Source organism: Acomys russatus, chromosome X, assembly GCF_903995435.1.
Source record: "Acomys russatus chromosome X, mAcoRus1.1, whole genome shotgun sequence".
NCBI classification, from domain to species: domain Eukaryota; kingdom Metazoa; phylum Chordata; class Mammalia; order Rodentia; family Muridae; genus Acomys; species Acomys russatus.
The window spans coordinates 72761755-72782517 of record NC_067169.1 but is presented as its reverse complement, the minus strand read 5'-3'; the positions used below and the strand labels follow the sequence as shown (position 1 = coordinate 72782517).

General features: G+C 34.7%; 1 protein-coding gene across 3 annotated transcripts in view; it reads right to left on the bottom strand.

Annotated features, from left to right (window-relative positions):
* The window catches only part of Diaph2 (diaphanous related formin 2), a 730565-nt gene that overhangs the window by 364025 nt on the left and 345777 nt on the right, over nt 1–20763 (bottom strand). For all 3 annotated transcript variants that reach the window (XM_051142209.1, XM_051142210.1, XM_051142211.1), the window contains one exon: nt 19579–19708. In XM_051142209.1, the coding sequence (XP_050998166.1) occupies nt 19579–19708 (130 nt within the window). The remainder of the gene's footprint in view (nt 1–19578; nt 19709–20763) is intronic.

Genomic DNA, 20763 nt, shown 5'->3' with positions numbered 1-20763 from the left:
TTTGTGATGTACAAAGTAGATCAAGCACATGAAAACAACATATCAGCTACTAAGCGCTTAATAAATGTGCTATCACTTTAATACTTGGTACTGCTATTTTAGTCAGTATTCTGTTTATCAAATTTTCTCACTTAAAAAAATGCAGGTATATATCCACATATGATAGCAAATTTCCAAAGAAAGACATATGTCAAGGGATAGTTGTTCAAATATGCTATACATTATAATAGCTTCACTAACAAAATTAAATTCCCACATAGCAGTAGTTCTGTCCAAGCACTTTGGTGGTCTCTAGGGATGGACAAAATGAAGCCATTGCACTTCCATTTGTTGTACTCAGGGAACCTTACTTCAAGAGAATGGCAATTTGCTTGATTATATTTCAGTATGTGACATCTTTGAGAGACTCTAGGTGAAAGGAATTCAGACAGGCATATAGAGGTATATTCTGTGATTAATGAACAGAATTTCATTCAGTTCATCTGTAGAAAATAGGTCTTAATCAAATCTTAATAGGATCTTGATTACAGAACAATGTCTTTGGGTTTTGATTGTTAAATAGCAGCACAATTAGGTATATGCACAGTGGAAAAAAGCCATATATGATACTTATGTTAACTCATTTCAGCCTTTTATCATCTAAAATAATATTTTAGTGCTTTGTTTTTACTGTGGTTTTTCAAGTGGTGCATTCTTAATGTGGAAAAAAGGCTATGTGTTATTCTTTAATGATTTAGTGACTACAATGTTTGAAAAGGAAGGTGCTGGATATAGAGGCTTCTTCAAGAAATGATGATATCCAAGTTATTTGCCCTTTTATAAATCTAAACTAAAAGAATAGTTCTGATTGTAACTTCTGTTCCTAAGCAACATCAACAAAAGGTAAAATGTCATCTGCACTGGTCGGTTTGCTGCAAATCACAAAAGAAGTATCAAGGAGAAAAAACATTTTCTTGATTGACTTATCACACTACACAAGATAATAAAGTAGAGTTAAACCAGAACTAAAAAGAACTCAGGTCAAGAAAAGAGAAAATCCTTACATTATAAAGAAAACCAGATTCTCTACAAGTTGAATTAACTTCTTCTTAATTTAAAAATACAATTTGACATTATATTCAGTAAGCCAAGAGTCAAGTGTTGGTATATCACAGAAACTAAATTTTCCAAACTACAAACATAATTTGTAATTGTATGCATAAATGTGTCAATGTGTGTGTGTGTGTATGAGAGAGAGGGAGAGGGAGAGAGAGAGAGAGAGAGAGAGAGAGAGAGAGAGAGAGAGAGAGAGAGAGAGAGAGAGAGAGAGAGAGAGGACAGAAGAAATTGATCTAGATAAAAAAAAGAGAGTAAGAAAAATCATACATAAAGGGATTGATTACATTTAAAATCAATATAACATTAAAAAACCAAAAAGAAATAAAAGAAAAATCATGTAACTTACACAGAACAAAAATCTCTTGAGAAAGAATGATTCTTTTGCAATGTCTAGAAGGAAGAATATATACACATTTATTGCCTCTGTTCCTAGTTCTTTATTTTTATGTGTATTTTCATGGCATACCATATTGCTCCTTTTCTTCTTTGTAAGTCCTTAGCTTGCTTCTTTTCTGGTCCTAGGGCATAATGAGCAGTTTCTGCCTAGATACCACTGTCCTCTTGATTCGCACTACCTGAAAATCCTTCATGTCATATTCTCAAACAACAGTCATTGACCCCCTTCAAACTCACATAAGAACACCTGGCATGCATCTCATAGCACTTATCCCAATGTGTGAGTACATGAACATGGATATACTTGGTTCTTCTCTGTGCCCAGCAGATGAAAAGAACAGGAGCTGTAACTTTCTAGTCCAGCATCATAGTTCTAATTGTTAATGTTTGAGGACTACCATTCTTGTGTTGTTGTTCTTATATTCTTTCTATCTATCTATCTATCTATCTATCTATCTATCTATCTATCTATCTATCTAGTATCCTGGTAATAGCCCCTTCCCTCCTTTCCTGCCAGTCCCCTTTCCTCCCCTATTTCCCACACACCACAGCTCATCAAGTTGAATGAGCACTGTGTTTGTCTTCTTCCCCTGTGGCTTGGAAAGGAAGAGGACTACCTCAAGCTGCCTGGAAATGGTTAACTACAGATAGAAGACTAAGGTTCTTAGCAAACTATAGCCGATACAAAGTTTCATCAAAATTTTCTTTTAAAGAAAATGAAGCAAGTTAAATAAGATAAAACCTTCAAATTTATTGACAGCATATGATAAGTTTAATGTATTCATAGTAGGTATATTATTAGACAGGAAAACTATTTTATTTTATTTTTTATTTTTTTTTATTAATTTATTCTTGTTACATCTCAATGTTTATCCCATCCCTTGTATCCTCCCATTCCTCCCCCTCCCATTTTCCCATTATTCTCCTCCCCTATGACTGTTCCTGAGGGGGGTTTTCTCCCCCTATATATTCTCATAGGATATCAAGTCTCTTCTTGGCTACCTGCTGTCCTTCCTTTGAGTGCCACCAGGTCTCCCCCTCCAGGGGACATGGTCAAATGTATCTGCAATCTTAAGACTAAAACATGTTCTTATACTTGCTGTTTTAAAGCATTTTAGTTCTCCTAAGTAAGGAAGTTGGTTGATTTTATAGTTAGATTGATGGGAAATTGAATATCCAGTTTGAAAAATATGGTAGCGACTGGGTGAAGTAGTGCCCATCTGAAGAATTAGTGCCTGGGAAACTGAGGCAGCAAAAACCTAATTTCTAAGTTATGTTGAGAAATGTAGGAAATTCCAGGCCATTTAAGATCACATAATGAGAATGTATGTCAAAACAAAAACAGAACAAAACAACAATAGCAGCAACAAAAACCCTAGTAGACAATTGCACCTGTGGCCATGAATAATTTCACACTGCCAGTTTAACTATTACATTTCCATGGCACTCATTAAACTTTGGGGCAAATTAATTATGTATTTGGATGTAATATTGATTTTTTTTCTGTCTTTTTGAAGCCCTTACCTTAGGTACTAGCAGGAACTATTTTTGCTCATGGCTTCCTAGGTAACTTCTGAGTGTCTTGGCTGGGACTAATAAGACTGAAAAAAGTTTTTGTTAATTTTGTTAATCAGTTACAGTGATTGAGTTAACATTTGTCAGACATTTTCTGTAACGAAAGAACCACAATACATAAGCCACTTATAAAATATACTATAAAAGTAGCATATGCTAATTTGAATGTTTACAACATATTTAATCACATTCATAGCCACCGTTAGAACCACACTTTCTAAATAGGTACGCCAATCTTTAGCCAGGGTGACTTCTAGAGCTGAGTTATGAACCCCAACTGAAATGGTGGATTTGTAATGGGACTGACAATTTTAAAATATAGCAGCATGAACAACATTGACGATAATAAAATCCTTGCTTAGATACAACTCACACAAAAAGTAAAAGCCAAAAAAAAAAAAAACAAAAAAAAACAACAACAAAAAAAAAAAAAACAAAACAAAACAAAACAAAAAAAAAAAACAAAAACAAAAAGTAAAAGCCAGAGGCTGTAAACAGCTCAGTACATTTAAACCATTTTTCAACCCATTCAAAATACACAGACTTCTGTATTCCTTTCGAAGTACTACCTGGTGGTTTTTCAAAATTCTGTTTTGTTTGACAAAAAAAAAAAAAAAAAAACAACCCTGTATACATGAATATGTTATATGCCTCCCTGTGAAACATTTCCCCCTTTATCTTCATCTAATAAGACTGCCAGTGAAACATTCATGAAATAAATGTTAGTCTTGCCTGGCCCTGCTTTTCATTTCAATATCCCTGAGAATAGACGTGATCAGTGAATCTGCAGAAGTAATAATGTGCCCTTAAGATTCTGATTTTCAAAGGCTGTTAAAGTAACACTGTATTGGAAAAATCAGTTTAAAACTAAAAAGGATAACAGTGCTTTACCACCATCTAATTAGTAATTTGTTTTTCTCCTTGAATGTAAAAGAAGTAAGAGCTCCTTACATTCATGAAAAAAATATATTGAGAAACAAGTACTTTACCTAGGACATTCTGGAAAAATTAATAATGGTAGTTGCTATGTATCTTCTTATTTATTTATTTATTTAATGATGCTAGGGTTGGCACTCCAGGCTGTAGCTACTTTAGGTAAGCCACCTACTAAGAGACATCCAACCCTTTTAACTTTATAGCTAAGGGATACAGTACTCAGCCATCTACAGCCACACACACAGAACATTTTGATAGCTGGCAATGACAACGCTGGAGAAAACACTGATGGCCTATGACATAGTCCCTATTCTTGCCCGTAGTTATCATCTTTAATTTCATTTTTCACAAACACATTAAAACAGAAGTGACCACATTTCTTTGTCATATGCACTTCACATTTTAAAAAACACCTGAAGGCCAGGGTTAGAAGGCAGGAGAACTATTAACACTGCTTTTATATCCTCAGATGAGGGGATGAGATGAGATGAGAGCTGTACCAAGCTTTAGGAATACATGGCTTGGACTGATCCCAGAATATTTCTATCTAACTATCCCTCGGCCTAGGCCTAGAAGCATCTAGCCTCCATACAATCTAATCTTCTACAAGCCCAGACTTTGAAGGCTTCAGCTTCCAGCCTATGTCTGCCAACCTAGACCTAGAATGTTTTCAGCCTCCAAGACTTACTCCTGAATACATTCACCTTTTCTACCTATTTTGAACTCTGGCTGTCTGTTTCAACTCAGCTTTGTGAATAAATTCCTCTCCAAGTTGACTGATACAAACCGGCTTCTCTCTGCTTCAAACTGAATTGCTCAGCTTGGAAAAACTGCCTCTGACCTCTACAGACTGAACTGCACTGACTATACAAACTTAACTGAACTCAACTGCACTCAACTGAACTGCACTGGACTGAATGACCCCCACCCTCTCTCCCTTCACTACTCTTAAATAGCCTAGTTTTCCTCTCTATTCTTCTGAGAGTTGGGGTAATCCTATCTTTGACTCATTCAGTAAAATCTTTATCACTTTGTCTGCCTCTTAATTGGATGTCATTGTTTGGGATTAAAAATGTGTAGTAAGGGTATGTCTGTATTTCAGCCAGAGGAATATAAGGTTGTCATTCTAGCCAGATCACACGGACCTATAAAGTCTTTGGAAGTGATTCCTTGCCAGAGCAGCCATGTTGCTGGATCAAATTTCTTCTTCAGAGAATGAAGATCATTAACTGATTATAGTTCTTTGTGAAGTAAGAACAATTGATTATAAATACATTTCTTTCCATGTATATGACTGATTTTTCTTCATAAAGATTATGTTCACAGACAGGATGTTATATCTTGATTAGTAATGGCAGAAAATTAAATTGCAATATATTTGCACTTCATTATCATTTAAAATCACAGTATAGCTTAGCATATATTTCTACATGCTATTTAAACTGAAATTAAATCTTAGAGAAATAATTAGTTTTGGGGGAAAAGAGATGCAACACAAAATACAAAAACGCTAATTGTTTGACCTTGCAAACCACTTAAGTTTTCAGACGTAGTCAAGCAAAATAAGCTCTTATATTTTCTAATTCTACTGATAATACTGAATCTCAACTGATAGAATACAAAATATTTAGCTTTATTATCTCACTATACACATATGCTATTATACTTTGTTCTTTGAATTTATCTAAAAATCACCCTAAAGGTTATATGAATCTGTAGCCCTGGCATCCTACTTTCTTTTCCTGTTGCTATGATAAAACATCCTGTGGAAAGTAATTTAATGAAAAAGGGTTTATTCTGAGTCACAGTTTATAGTTTAGAACATCATGGCAGAGAATTCAAGGGAGCAACTTTAAGAAGCTGGTCACATCATATCCACAACCAAAAAGCAAAGAGATGAATTTATTCTCTTTCCTGACTTATGCATTCTAGGATCCTAGGCAAGAAACTATATCATCTAGAGCAGTGGTGCTCACCTTGTGGGTCAGATATTATAATTCATAACAGTAAAAATTACAGTCCTGAAATAGCAACCAAATAAGTTCATGGTCAGGGTTACTACAATATGAGGAGTTGTATTAAAGGGTTACAGCATTAGGAAGGTTGAGAACTACTACTCTAGAGTGTGTGGGTTTTCACAGTAACTGATGGAAACAGATGCAGAGCCCTGCAGCCAAACATTAGGTAGAGCTTGAGGATCCTTCAAAAGAGGGGGAAGAAAGATTATAAGAGAAAGAGGGGTTCAAGGACACCACAAGAAAACCCACAGAATCAATTAACCTGGGCCCATAGGGGCTCAAAGAGACTAAATCACCCACCAATAAATAAGTCTGTGTGGGACTGTCGTAGGCCCTTTGCACATATGTTACAGTTGTGTAGTTTGGTCTTCTTGTGGGACTATCAACAGTGGGAGCAAGGGCTGTCTCTGACTCTGTTGCCTGACTTTGGGACCTTTTCCTCCTAATGGTTTGCCTCATCTAGCCTTAATAAGAGAGGAGATGTCTAGTCTTACTGAAACTTGATATGCAATGCCTGATTGATAGCCATAGGAGGCCTGCCTTTTCTGAAGAGAAACAGACATGTGGATGGGGAAGTGGAGCAGAAGGGAGGTGGAGGAGGAGAGAGCTTGACAGAAGATGGAGGTTAAATTGTAGTTGGGATGTTAAATAAATAAATAATGGCAATCAAAACAACCCCCTACACTCATTCGCAGAAGCTTACCTCCCAGTAATCTAGTTTCTGTCAAGTTGACAAGTAATACTAACCATTCTGCCTGGGTGTTGGTAATTTTTCTGAAGTGTGTTTAGCTAATGTGCTTTGTAATGGTGAGACCCAAGAATGAATGAACAAATTACTTTAAAACATAACAGTAGGTACATAAAACATAGTTACCAAAGGAAAACTGACATATTTAAAAGATAAATACAAATAAAATCTAAAGACTCCAGGTCTCAATACTAGCATCATTAAATAAACATGTTTCATTAATGATCATACCCTTCAAGATAAGATGATGGACAACAGAGCTGATTATTTTTTATATGTTAAGCATTATAGAGTGCATGACTATTCTCAGTATATGGAGAAGAAAGAATAATTACAATAAAATACTAATTTTATGGATCTAATATAAGAACAATTTATTACATCTCATATTTTACATGCATGAGTAATTGCCTGCATGTATGTATGAATGTACATGAGGTAAGCACACTGTCCTCGGTGCCCAGAAGATAGTGTTGGTTCCCTTGGAACTTAAGTTACAGATGCTTTGAGCTGTCATATGGATTACAGGAATTGAAATTTGGTCCTCTGAGAGAGCAGTAAGCACTGAGCCAGGTCTCTGGTCCTTGATGTAACTTTTTTCCACTTAAAAGTTAACAATTTGAAAGTAAAACAGTGTTTTGCTTGTAATTTGTATGACTTCATTTATATATATTACAAAATTCTAACAATATTCCAATTAAAATAAGGAATGATAACACTGATTCTTGGTTTACCATAAATTTATAAAAATCATTTGTAGCTCTTCTAATTTTGTTAATATTATTTTCAGAACTATTATAGTAAAATAACAAAATACAGTTTGTGATTTTAGTTTTAATTAATTGTGCAATCTTGAGACCTGTTTTTTTTTAGACACAATCTTCTATTTTTTATATAACACATAGTTCTTATTAAGTACTGAGATAAATACTAGTGATTATTACTGTCAAATTTAGACATTAGAAAATGCATAATTAAGTAAAGCAACAATAGTTAAGATAAGTATTACCTTCAGATTTCCTGCTGAGAATGGAATCAGAAACCATGCCTCTAATATATATACCAAATAATATCATTTTTATCATTTATTACTTATTTTATGATCTTTAATCTATCTTTCATGTGTCCCCTAAATTTTTCTTATCAATTATGTAGATTATCCTGTTAGATACTTTTCTCCCAGTTTATTCATACTAATGAAACAGATACTAGACCATTATAAGATATCAAACTTTTGATAGCTTACCAAGGATTCTTCTATTAAAAGTTAGAGATTTATTTCAAAATAACATGAACTTTGTGGCTAAAGCTCAGGAGTTGAGAGAGCTCACTGCTCTTACAGAGGACCTGGGTTCAATTATCAGATTAGTACATAGACACATTAGTTGACTCATATCTACCTAGAAGTCCAGTTTTGCAGTGGGGAGGCTTGATGCCCTCTGTTTTCTGTGGGCATCTTCATGTATGAATTGCACACATATTCAGAAAAGCACAAACACAAACACAAACAAATAATACATAAATATTTAGAATAACACAAACCTATATACCTTTGGAATATTATTTCTAGAAAAAGTATCCAACTGAAAAAAATAAGAGCATGTGTAAAGCAAATACAAGTTAATGGCATCAAACAATATTTCAGAAATATTTATGAATTCAAATTTGGATTTGATATTTGGATTTATTTTTTCAAGTATTTATTTATTATTGGCTGCTGAGTATTGAATATCACACTCTTTAATTGCTAAACATATGTCAACTGAGATGCAACCACAGTAATTGACCTTCAATTTTAAAATGAGTTTGAAAAACAGTAACAAAAATCAGTTCATAAATAAACTAAAATTAATATCTACATAAATAAGTCAGTATATATGTATAACACCTTTTTGTTAAGGCATTTCTTGAGTATCATATTCACTACATGGAAAAAATACTGCCATCTCTATTTTACAACTTTAAAATGTGTAGAAATGAGAAAACATGCATTGGGATGTTATATTGACAAACTATTATCAAAGAAGTAGCTGGATAACAAAGGTAAAACTAGATTTTACATATGTCATGACTCTTATCCCTGGACATACCAATTTTAGCAGGTTTCTTTTACATGTAGGCATACCAGCGTTATTTGTTAGAGAAATATTAGCTTCCAAAACAGTACTGATGCTTCACACAACTACAAATTTCAAGCTCCTTTCTGTCTTACATGAAGGAATCTGAGACACATCAAATTTGCAAACCAAGAGTTTATATTTGCTATTTATTAAGACTGTTTCATCAACTTGCACAACCCTAAATTCAGGAGGAAATCACAATGCCTATAATAGTTCTCATGATTTGATCATTGTGCTAAGCAAGTATAGTTTGAAATATATAAAAAGTACAGAATACAAATAACTTTTTTTGGGGGGTAGCTCTGATGTGGTTCTGGTACTTTCTTGAAATCCCCAGCCCTATATGTCCCTGCGATTGGCCCATCATTACTGATAACACATTAGAGAACCAAATGACTAAGGTAGTGAAGAAATTATAGCAATGGTAACTAAGATGATGGGCAGATTTTAGCTATTTTCCATAGTGGTGATATAGTATCCAATAAGGGTCACAATCTGTCTCCCATTGATGACATGACTCTTGTGGCCAGCATGATTGTCATTTCTTCACTTCTATTATTCTACCTTTTGCCCTTACTCTTTCCTTCTATGTTGGCAATAATACTTAACATCACTTGTTTAACCTGTTGCATGAAATATATCCCTGTTTTCTTTTTATATAGGGGTCAAGTAAGTGAGGATAATTGATGGATGAATACCCTACTTCTAAGAAACTACTTGGAATTCAAAACGAGATTACACTGACAGGTAGTTAAAACACTCTATTTCCAGGCATTGAAGTAAAGATACAATGATTAAAAAAAAAATAAAAATGACAACAACAAGAGGTTCTTGGTAGGAATTTTAATTCATTGTGTGATAAGGCATGTTAGGATTCATAAGACAGCATCATATTTATAACAACTGGAGTAAAGACCTCCTTGATCTTTACTTGTATAGAATGTGGTTGATGGATCTTATTCTTTTACTAAACAAAGAAGGCATAAATGTCACTCTTAGATTAAAAGATGCTTTGATAAAATCCTTAAGTGACATATAACTTGCTGAAAAGCATTAATTATTTACAGTATTGTCAAATAAACTTTGACAACAATTGCCTATTTAAATTATGCATCACAAGCGATTTTTGTGAAGCAAACAAAAAAATAAAAGGATTCTTTTCATAAGCTATGACACATTTTAAAGTCAGGAATTATTATTTTTCCATATTTTAAGTTTATATCAGAAAGTATACATAAGTGAACTGGTTAATGAATGTTCATTAACTGAATACAGACACATTTTCTATGTCAAGAAACAAAAATGATCAGTAGCCCTAGAAGTCCTAGCCCATTCCATTCCAGTCATAATCTCACTTCAAAGATATACAATATAATGACTACTTTATCTTGGCTATTCTACAGAAATAAAATTAGGAATAATTCTATCTCAAGACTACACCACTCCTGAGCATATACCCAAAAGATGCTCCAACCTACCACAAGGACATTTGCTCAAGTATGTTATAGATGGCCCTCAACTGAAAAATGGATAAATAAAATGTGGTACATTTACACAATGGAATACTACTCAGCTATTAAAAACAAGGAAATATTGAATTTTGCAGGCAAATGGATGGAACTAGAAAAGATCATCTAGAGTGAGCTAGTCCAGACCTGGAAAGACATATATGGTATGTACTCACTTATAAACAGATATTAGCAATTTAGTACAGGATAACCATACTTAAAATCACAGACCCAAATTAGCTAAATAACGAGGATGGCTCAAGGGAGGATGCATGACTGTCAGTCAGAACAGGAAATACAGCAGACATTTGAAGTAGATGGAAGGAGGGGACTAGGTGGGACATAGGGTGGCAAGGACAACAGGCATGGGGATCAGGTGGGCAAACATATGTAGCAAATGTACAGCTTGGTCATCATGTGATACACAGAGATACACTTGTCACTGCCTTCCCAAGTGCTAGGAATTAAAGGTATGTGCCACCATGAATGGCTCCCAGTGTCTTATATTGACTTGGTTAGCTTCCTCTCTTTATAGTGAATAGTAACCAACTACCAATAATGCCTTATTTTTATAAATACATATTGTATTTAAATATCAATTGTTTAATTTCAACGTTTTTTGAATTTTTGAACTTTAGGACTGCTGTATGAAATGAGATGGTAAGCACAATCAGGAAATAATCTGTGAATCTAAGAAGTCAGTCTAGCCAGTGCAGACAAAACATTTTTAATAAAAATACAAATGTGGAATGTGCTCTAATATCAATAAGGCTCCAAAGCTGCTACTGACATGAATAAAGAAAAGCCTCAGTCTCTGAAATTTGAGCACAGCAGTCTCTAGACAACTACACAGAGGAGGGGGCATTTATAAATACAGTAGAAATTTTAATCACTTAGCATTTATTTACTGTATATTTTCTAACATCACTATGTTTTTCATAATTGTGGAAGTATAACTGAAATTTGAATCGTCTTCCATATGACAGTGTGATCATGGGCAATTCTTTCATCACTTGGAAGCCCAGTTTCTTCCACTGTAAAATAACAAAGCTGGACTCAATGATGCTCTACAATGATTTTAGCAGGAACTAGTTGAAGCTTCTACTGGCTCCTGTGTCCTTGAGTTTTTTTTTTTTTTTCTTTCCTCTGACTTTTATACTCTAATATTTCACCATTGTTATTATTTGATTTTTCTTTTCTTTTTCTTTTTCCCTTCAAATTTTATTCACAATTCTAATTTACATCTTTATTTCCTAGAGTTTTCAAACAAGACTTTTTAAATGTGAAGTTTCACCACTATTAACCCTGAGAAAAAATCTGAGTAAATAGATAGTTAGCAATGCAACATGGAAACATGACAGACATCAAAAGGCACAGCTGAGTGAAAAAAAAAATTTAATTCATAAGAAATTAACATTGATCATGGGAAACTTAACCAGCTTTTATATTGTAAGATGGCACTAATTTAACTGAAGTGAAACCCATTTTGGATTTATGTTACACCTTAGGATTAATAGTGCCTTCAAATACATTAATATAATTTTCCTGTATTGAATAGAATAGTTTTAATTAAATTTTACTAACCCTTTTCATTTAATCCCTGGAGCTAACCTATAAAACAGTAAAGGTTTTAAATCATACTATAAAAATCCTCAGAGCTAAAAATTAAAGTGATAGCTATGGAAAAGAAAGTGGATAAAGAATTCACCAAATATGCCTAGTAAATTAGTAATACTTCATATATATCTATTATATATAAACATATATTCACACGTCTTAGTTAGGGTTTCTATTGCTGTGATAAAACACCATAACTAAAATCAACTTCTAGTCTATCACTATAGGAAGTCAGGGCAGGAACTTAAGGCAAGAACTTGGATACAGGAGTGGTGTTTATTGGCTTGCTCAGCCTTTCTTAAAGCACTGAAGACCATCAAAACAGGGGTGGAACAACCCACAGTGAGCAGGGAAGTCTCCTTCCAAACATCAATCAAAAAATTCCACTCCAGGCTTGTAGCAGGCAATCTGGTGGAGGCATTTTAACAATTGAAGCTTCCTCTTTCTGAATGTCTGTCCTTTGTCAAGCTTAGATAAAATTAGCCACTGTATAGCACATGTATAAGCTTTAAAATTGAAGATTAGGGAAAAAGAAATTATGGTTTATAAAAGGCACTTTCTAATGGTTGAATATATCAAAACCTGTCTAGCCACAATATTTTCTGTCTTGAGACATACTGGTATGTCAGTCACTAATGAAGTATCTGCAGACTGAAAATTTACCGCAGAATAAAATAACACAAACAGTATTATTTTGTTAATTCCACTGGTAATAAGGCTATATTATACAATTTGTTTCTGAACTTCAGATTTAAAGGAACTCCTGTTCAGAAGAAAATAGTGTATTTTCTCACTCTGCTTGCTTGCCTCTCCTGTCCCAGCAATAACAGCTAACTAAATAACTAAACAAATTCAAATAAAAACAAAACCACTTTTGAAATCTCCAGGCAATGCTTCATAAACTTCTCCCACAAAAGTACCCCTAATGGAAGCGAAGATTGAACACGCACCCCTAGGGATCTGCTGCAAGTGTGAAATTTCTTTGAAGTCATCTGTTTTATTTTAAAAATTCATGTGGTTTTTGCATTCTGCTCTGTAATATATATCTGTTTTAATGTAAAAATGATGTGTTTTCTTCAATATCTTTGAGTTACAGAGCTCTAGGAAAATATGCTAAGTTGATACCAAAGGCTTCCATCTCCAAAAGATGCATAATTTTAAAGCTTAGCTTTCTGAAGAATAAAGATAATTACCCAAATAATGTTTTCCCTAGATTCTACATAATTCTTTGTTTTTCTTTCTGCTTAAGGTGATGGCATTTCCCCATTCCATCAGTAATCTTGAGAACTATGCTTTTAGTACTGGAAGAGACTATGCCTCTTGGTTCCCATACTGTGCAAAATCATTTTCTCATAAAATACACACTTGAATTCTAGTAATCACAAAAGATAGATATTGATGGTCATTATATGTGAAATGTAATACATTCATTAACTTGATTTTTTGTGTTCTTTAAATTTTTTTTAAAAGCTGTTATATTTTTGAAGAACATGTCACAAGGAGCTGAGTCATTTTCAAAAATAAATTAATTATATAGCATTGATCTGTTTTTTTTTCCACCGGGAGAGTGTGAATATTATACATATAGTATATTAAATACAATATTGAATGTGACCGAATTTGATTCAGATGACCCTGAAATTTATATTAAAGGAGAAAAGATAAATTAGACTCAAATATTAAGGAAAAGGATTTAACTGTAAATAAGACATAAATAGCTTGACCTTTCACCATTGCTTTTCTTCTTGTAGAGACTAAACTTCAAAGTATTTTCTCCTGAGGCTTTGGTAAGAAGATGTTAGGAAGAAAGGAAATGGATTTTGAACAGTATTTTGACAAATGACAGTCAGTTGTCTTAGAGGACAAGGCAGGTGAGATTTTCAGGCAGGGGATGCAGCAGGAAATTGTACACACAGACAGGATTATTATAAAGGAATAAAAATGGCTCAAGAGAATATATGTCTGGGTACACTGAAATGAGAAGTAGGAGGAAATGAAAGTGACTGCAAGCAGGCAGGGTGTGCTTAAGAAGTTTTTGAGTTGAGAACTCTTTGAATTTCACAAGGAAAAAAGAGCCAGCCAAAAACAAGCAGAGAGTGGGGATTGCTGCTACAGTGAGATAGGAAAAGGGTATTTGGCAACAACCTCATGACTACACTGGCCGGATCAGTACACAAAGCAAGCAATAAAAACACAATGGATAAATGTGCTGTTGAAATACAGAGAGCGAGAATGTGATACTGTTAAAGAAAAATATGAAGAGATTTATCAAAAAGTCCAGACATATGAAAGGAAAAAAGCTGAATAGAATGTATGCTTAGCTGAACCTTGAAGAACGCATGTATAAGATTATTCTGTTCTAGTCTAATGATAAAAACATTGCAATGTTCTTATTGGTGTATCAATAGTTAATGTTAGTGTTACTATCACAGCTGTGTACTTACTATGTCAGGCAAGGATTTTATTGTATGCTTTGTATATGTTAATGTACTTATTTAATCTTGCTGTTATGGACGGTCTTTGTCATTTTCTAGATGAAGAAAAATATCTAAATTACTACCTCAATGTTCTGAGACTAGTAAGCAATACAATTAGAATTAGAAATCTACAATAACTAAAAAGTTTTTGCTTTGGTGTCATCTTTTATCAGTTGTTATGACGTATCTGTCTAGCAGTTGTAATAATGTCTAAAAGTATTTGGTATTAACTAATGTTTTAGCAACTACTTAAAAATATGAAACTTTTTGACCTGCAAAATTCCACCAGAGAACTCCTACAGCTGATAAACACCTTCAGCAAATTGGCAGGATACAAAATAAACTCAAAAAAGTCAGTAGCTTTCCTGTATACAAATGACAAACAGGCAGAGGAAGAAATTAAGAAAACTACTCCCTTCACGATAGCCACAAACAATATAAAATATCTAGGAGTAACTCTAACCAAGCAAGTGAAGGACTTAATCGAAAAAAACTTCAAACCTCTGAAGAAAGAGATTGAAGACGACATGAGAAGATGGAGGGATTTACCTTGTTCATGGATCTGGAGAATCAACATAGTAAAAATGGCCATCTTACCAAAAGCAATTTACAGATTCAATGCAATTCCTATCAAAATACCTACAAAATACATTGAAGATATTGAAAGATCAATTCTCAAATTCATATTGAGAAATAAAAAAAAAAAAAACAGATTGGCAAAAACAATCCTATACAACAAAAGATCCTCTGGAGGAATCTCCATACCTGATCTCAAGCTGTACTACAGAGCAACAGTAATTAAAACAGCATGGTACTGGCAAAGCAATAGACTGGTGGATCAATGGAATCGAATCAAAGACCCGGAGATGAATCCACACACATTTGCTCACTTGATTTTTGACAAAGAAGCCAAATCCATTCAATGGAAAAAGGATAGCATCTTCAACAAATGGTGCTGGTCTAACTGGATGTCTACATGTAGAAAAATGCAATTGGACCCATACTTGTCGCCATGCACAAAACTCAAGTCCAAATGGATTAAAGACCTCAATATAAAACCAGAGACACTAAATCAGTTACAAGAAAAAGTGGGGAAGAGCCTGAAACACATTGGCACAGGAGAAAACTTCCTGAACAGTACACCAACAGCCCAGGCCTTAATGTCAACAATTAATAAATGGGACCTCATGAGGCTGGGAAGCTTCTGTAAGGCAGGAGACACTGTCAAGAGAACAAAGTGACAGCCTACAGAATGGGAAAAGATCTTCACCAACCCTTCATCTGACAAAGGTTTAATATCCAAAAATATAAAGAACTCAAGAAATTAAACACCACAAAATCAAACAACCCAATTGCGAAATGGGGCTTGGAACTTAACAGAGAATTCTCAACAGAGGAATATCAAATGGCCGAGAAACACTTAAAGAAATGCTCGTCCTCGTTAGTCATCAGAGAAATGCAAATCAAAACGACACTGAGATTCCATCTTACACCCATCAGAACGGCTAAGATAAAAAACTCAAATGACACCACATGTTGGCGAGGATGTGGAGAGAGAGGAACACTCCTTCATTGCTGGTGGGAATGCAAACTAGTACAGCCACTTTGGAAAGCTATCTGGCGCTTTCTCAGAAAAATGAGAATAGGGCTTCCTCAAGACCCAGCTATCCCACTCCTTGGAATATACCCAGAAAATGCCCTACCACACAACAGGGACATATGCTCAACCATGTTCATAGCTGCTTTATACATAATAGCCAGAACATGGAAACAGCCTAAGTGTCCCTCAGTAGAAGAATGGATAAAGAAACAGTGGTACATTTACACTATGGAATACTACTCAGCTATTAAAAACGAGGAATTCCTGAAATTTGTGGACAAATAGATTGATCTAGAAATTATCATAATGAGTGAGTTCACCCAGAAGCAAAAAGAGACAAACAGTATATACTCACTTATATCAAAACACTAGTCCAAGGGATATGTACCATGAAAATCTTTACTTACCAAGAAAGTGGGTCAGAGGAGAGGATATCCGATTGAGACTTTAGGCAAGAGTAGCATGGAAGAAAGCGGAAATAGTAGGACCCACAGGGTCCTGGAAACCTACAAGAAGAACTTTATGACAGTCAGATCTGGATCCTGAGGTCCTCCTCAAACTAAGGCACCAGCCAAGGAGAATATCTGCAGTAAGCTTCGAACCCCTACAAAGACCTAGCCGACGAACATGATACTCTCCACCCTTGAGTGGAGAGTGAGATCTGACTCTCACACGAACTCTGGTGCCCCTTTTCTGACCATGTCCCCCGGATGGGGAGAGCTGGTGGCACTCAGAGGAAGGACAGCTAGTTACCAAGAAGAGACTTGATATTCTGAGAGCATATATAAGGGGAGGAGGTCTCCCTCAGTCACAGACATAGGGGAGGGGAGAAGGGGAGAAATGGGAGGGAGGGAAGAATGGGAGGAAACGGGGGAAGGGCTAACAATCGAGATGTAATATGAATAAATTAATAAAAAAGAAGAAAAATGAAACTTTTAATTTCTTGATTTCTTTATATATTTTGGATATTAGACCTTTGTCAGATGTAGGGTTGGTATAGATTTTTTCCCAGTCTGTAGGCTGTCGCTTTTTTCTGTTGACAGTGTCTCCTGCCTTATAGAAGCTTCCCAGCCTCATGAGGTCCCATTTATTAATTGTTGGTTTTAAGGCTTGGGCTGTTGGTGTTCTGTTCAGGAAGTTTTCTCCTGTGCCAATGTGTTCCAGGCTCTTCCCCCAACTTTCTATTCTAAGTGACTTGGTAACTCTGGTTTTATGTTGAGGTCTTTGATCCACGTGTATTTGAGTTTTGTGCATGGTGACAAATATGGTTCCAATTGCATTTTTTTTTTCACGTAGACATCCAGTTAGACCAGCACCATTTGTTGAAGATGCTATCTTTTTTCCAAACCAAATAACCCAATTGAGAAATGGGGCTCAGAAATAAACAGAGAATTCTCAACAGAGGAATATCAAATGGCTGAGAAACAGTTAAAGAAAAGTTCAACCTCCTTAGTCATCAGGAAAATGCAAATCAAAACAACTCTGAGATTCCATCTTACACCTATCAGAATGGCAAAGATAAAAAATTCAATTGACACCATATGCTGGCGAAGATGTGGAGAGAGAGGAACACTCCTTCATTGCTGGTGGGAATGCAAACTAGTACAGCCACTTTGGAAATCTATCTGGTGCTATCTCAGAAAAATAGGAATAGGGCTTCCTCAAGACCCAGCTATTCTACTCCTTGGAATATACCCAGAAGATGCTCCAGCACACAAGAACATTTGCTCAATCATAATCATAGCAGCCTTATTCATAACAGCCAGAACCTGGAAACAGCCTAAATGCCCCTCAGTAGAAAAATGGATAAAGAAACTGTGGTACATTTACACTATGGAATACTGCTTAGCTATTAAAAACAAGGAATTCCCGAAATTTGTGCACAAATGGATTGAACTAGAAATGATCATGAGTGAGTTAACCCAGAAGCAGAAAGACCAAATGGTATATACTCACTTATATCTGCATGCTAACCCAAGGGGCATGTCCCATGAATGTCTTCACTTATGAGGAAAGTGGGACAGAGGGGAAGACATCCTATTGAGACTCTAGGTGAGAGAAGCATGGGAGAATGGGGAAATAGAAGGACCCAGAGTTTCCTAGAAACCTACAAGAAGAACATTATGATGGGTGGATCTGGGTCCAGGAGTCCTGATCAAACTATGGCACCAGCCAAGGACAATACATGCAGTAAACTTCGAACCCCTACCCAGGTCTAGCCAATGGACAAGACGTTCTCCACAGTTAAGTGGAGAGTGGAGTCTGACTTTCACATGAACTCTGGTGCCCCATATTTGACCATGTCCCCTGGAGGCGGAGACCTGATGGCACTCAGAGGAAGGATAGCAGGCTACCAAGAAGAGACTTGATATCCTATGAGCATATACAGGAGGAGGAGGTCTCCCTCAGTCACCGTCATAGGGGAGGAGAGTAAGGGAAAAGTGGGAGGAGGGAGGGAGGAATGGGAGGATAGAAGGGATGGGATAACCATTGAGATGTAATATGAATAAATTAATAAAATATATTTTTAAAAAGTTAAAAGATTAAGATTTGACTGACAATCTTCTAACAGCAGAAATCTAAAGAACAATGTGCACAATAATAATCTGTACTTTATATACTACTATTTCAAAGATTATTAAGAAGCTTGTTTAGCCTGTAGTAAGTTTGGGAGACATATGGCTTTGTGTTCTTTCTTTAATCCTCTAAGTTATAGAATATAGTATTACAACACATATTTCTCTTTTCTTAAATGGAAACTAAAATTTGCACCTCCATTATACTAACTCCAGAAGTGTTCTCTTGATCCATCTTGCTTTTACGTTTTTAATCACCTCTTAAGTGTAGACAATATTGACAAAGCAACTTACCCTGCCTGGAAATCTTACAAGCACTCTGTTTCACTTCTGTCTTCATTCCTGAATACGGTATATAGTGGTGTGTGAACCGAGTCTTCCTTGGATGTTTCTGAGGTGCCAACCTTACTCCAATGATCTCATCAACTACGCCTTTCATCAGTCCTAAAAGATTCTGCTAGTTCACCCTGCAACTGTGGCATCATCTCTGGAAATCAAGCTCTTTACTATGCCAGTAAAACTTTGGCCCATATTTCATCCATTCCAAAGTCATTTCTTCTTTATCTAAACTACATAGCAGTATATTTGAAAATGTCTTAGAATCATTTTGAAAAAAAAAATAAAGTTCAACATACATTAATTTCTTAGAAGCTTCAAGAGTAGAACATATTATTTGGTTAGAGGTATGAAAGCTTCACTAACCTAGTACTGTTAAAAATAAAAATAAAGAGGGGTTATTTCAATGTACAGAGGACTCAAATATAAGCCAATCAAAACTATCTTCCTATCTTTCTTATATCAACAAAACCATTTTTGATTAATAGTGCTAATGGCTTCCTTTTTAATGTTATCATTTAATCTAAAGGACACAGACTAAGAATAGTCTCAAGGCAGCTGCTAATCAATTACCTTTGCTTGCACTTTCTACATGCTCCATCTCTTCAGGAAATTTCAGGATATCTCGGTGTTTTTCCTCACAGAGTTCAGCAAGAAAATGCAAAAGGGTTGTTTTTTGATCTGCTGACTTTGTGTCTCGGATCTGGATGGAAAAATAACAAATATTTTTTAAAAATATAAATAGAAGGTTTTGTTAAACAGGTGAAATAAATGATTAATGAATACAGATAATGATGAAGCTCACTTGAAATTTTTTTTATTAAGTTGGAAGCTGTTCCTTAATGGCATCTAGTGACATAGGTCAGGATCTTAAACTCAATATTTTATAAAGAAGAAATAACACCAAAATAAGTGCCAAATTAAAACTTAATCTATATTTTCAAAAATGTGTGAATCATTATGACAAAATGAACTATTCTTTTTATGAGACATGAACAGTCATTTAAGTATTTACACTAATAGACTCAATTAATGCATGTTGATATTAACAACATTCTGCTCTTTGGGTTATTGTAAGAATATATTCTTGAAAGTTGCATTCATTTGTGAGATAAGATTGTTTCTAGATATTATTGATGGAAATTAACATAAAACAGTCAGCATCCTTTACATTTCTTTACTTGCATGGGCCATAAGGAAAAAAATACGAAGTTGTTTTATACAGAATTATAAACCAAAATTAGATTACACAGTCATAAAAACATGACAGAATGTATTAGTTATTTTCTTAACATTGTACTTTTTTCTACAGACACTGGAAAAAAGATGTCATCAATAGAATGATAAAAATCTTTCTAGGACAGACTGAGAAATTTAGGCAGCTCTATTGTTTTCTTTTTTATATCTCTTATACTAAACTCGTCTGCAAATGAAATCAGTGATTTACATATAAACAATGCATACACACAATACAAATTATCAAAACTTTCTCAGTTTATTGGATGTTTTAATTCTATAATCCTTAGATGATGGGTTTATCCACTGGTGTTTATACAGATTTGGGATTTTTTAGCTTTAGGGATTACTCTGTTTAGAATAAATATATATTCTTTACAAACAGGTTTAGGAAAGGGTGCAGAGGATACTTAGGTAATTACAAAACAAATTAATCCCTATTGTTTTAGTAACTAAAAAAATTATAGCATTTATGAAATTAGATCCATATCAAATATTTTGTGCTGAAAACTTTATCAGCTA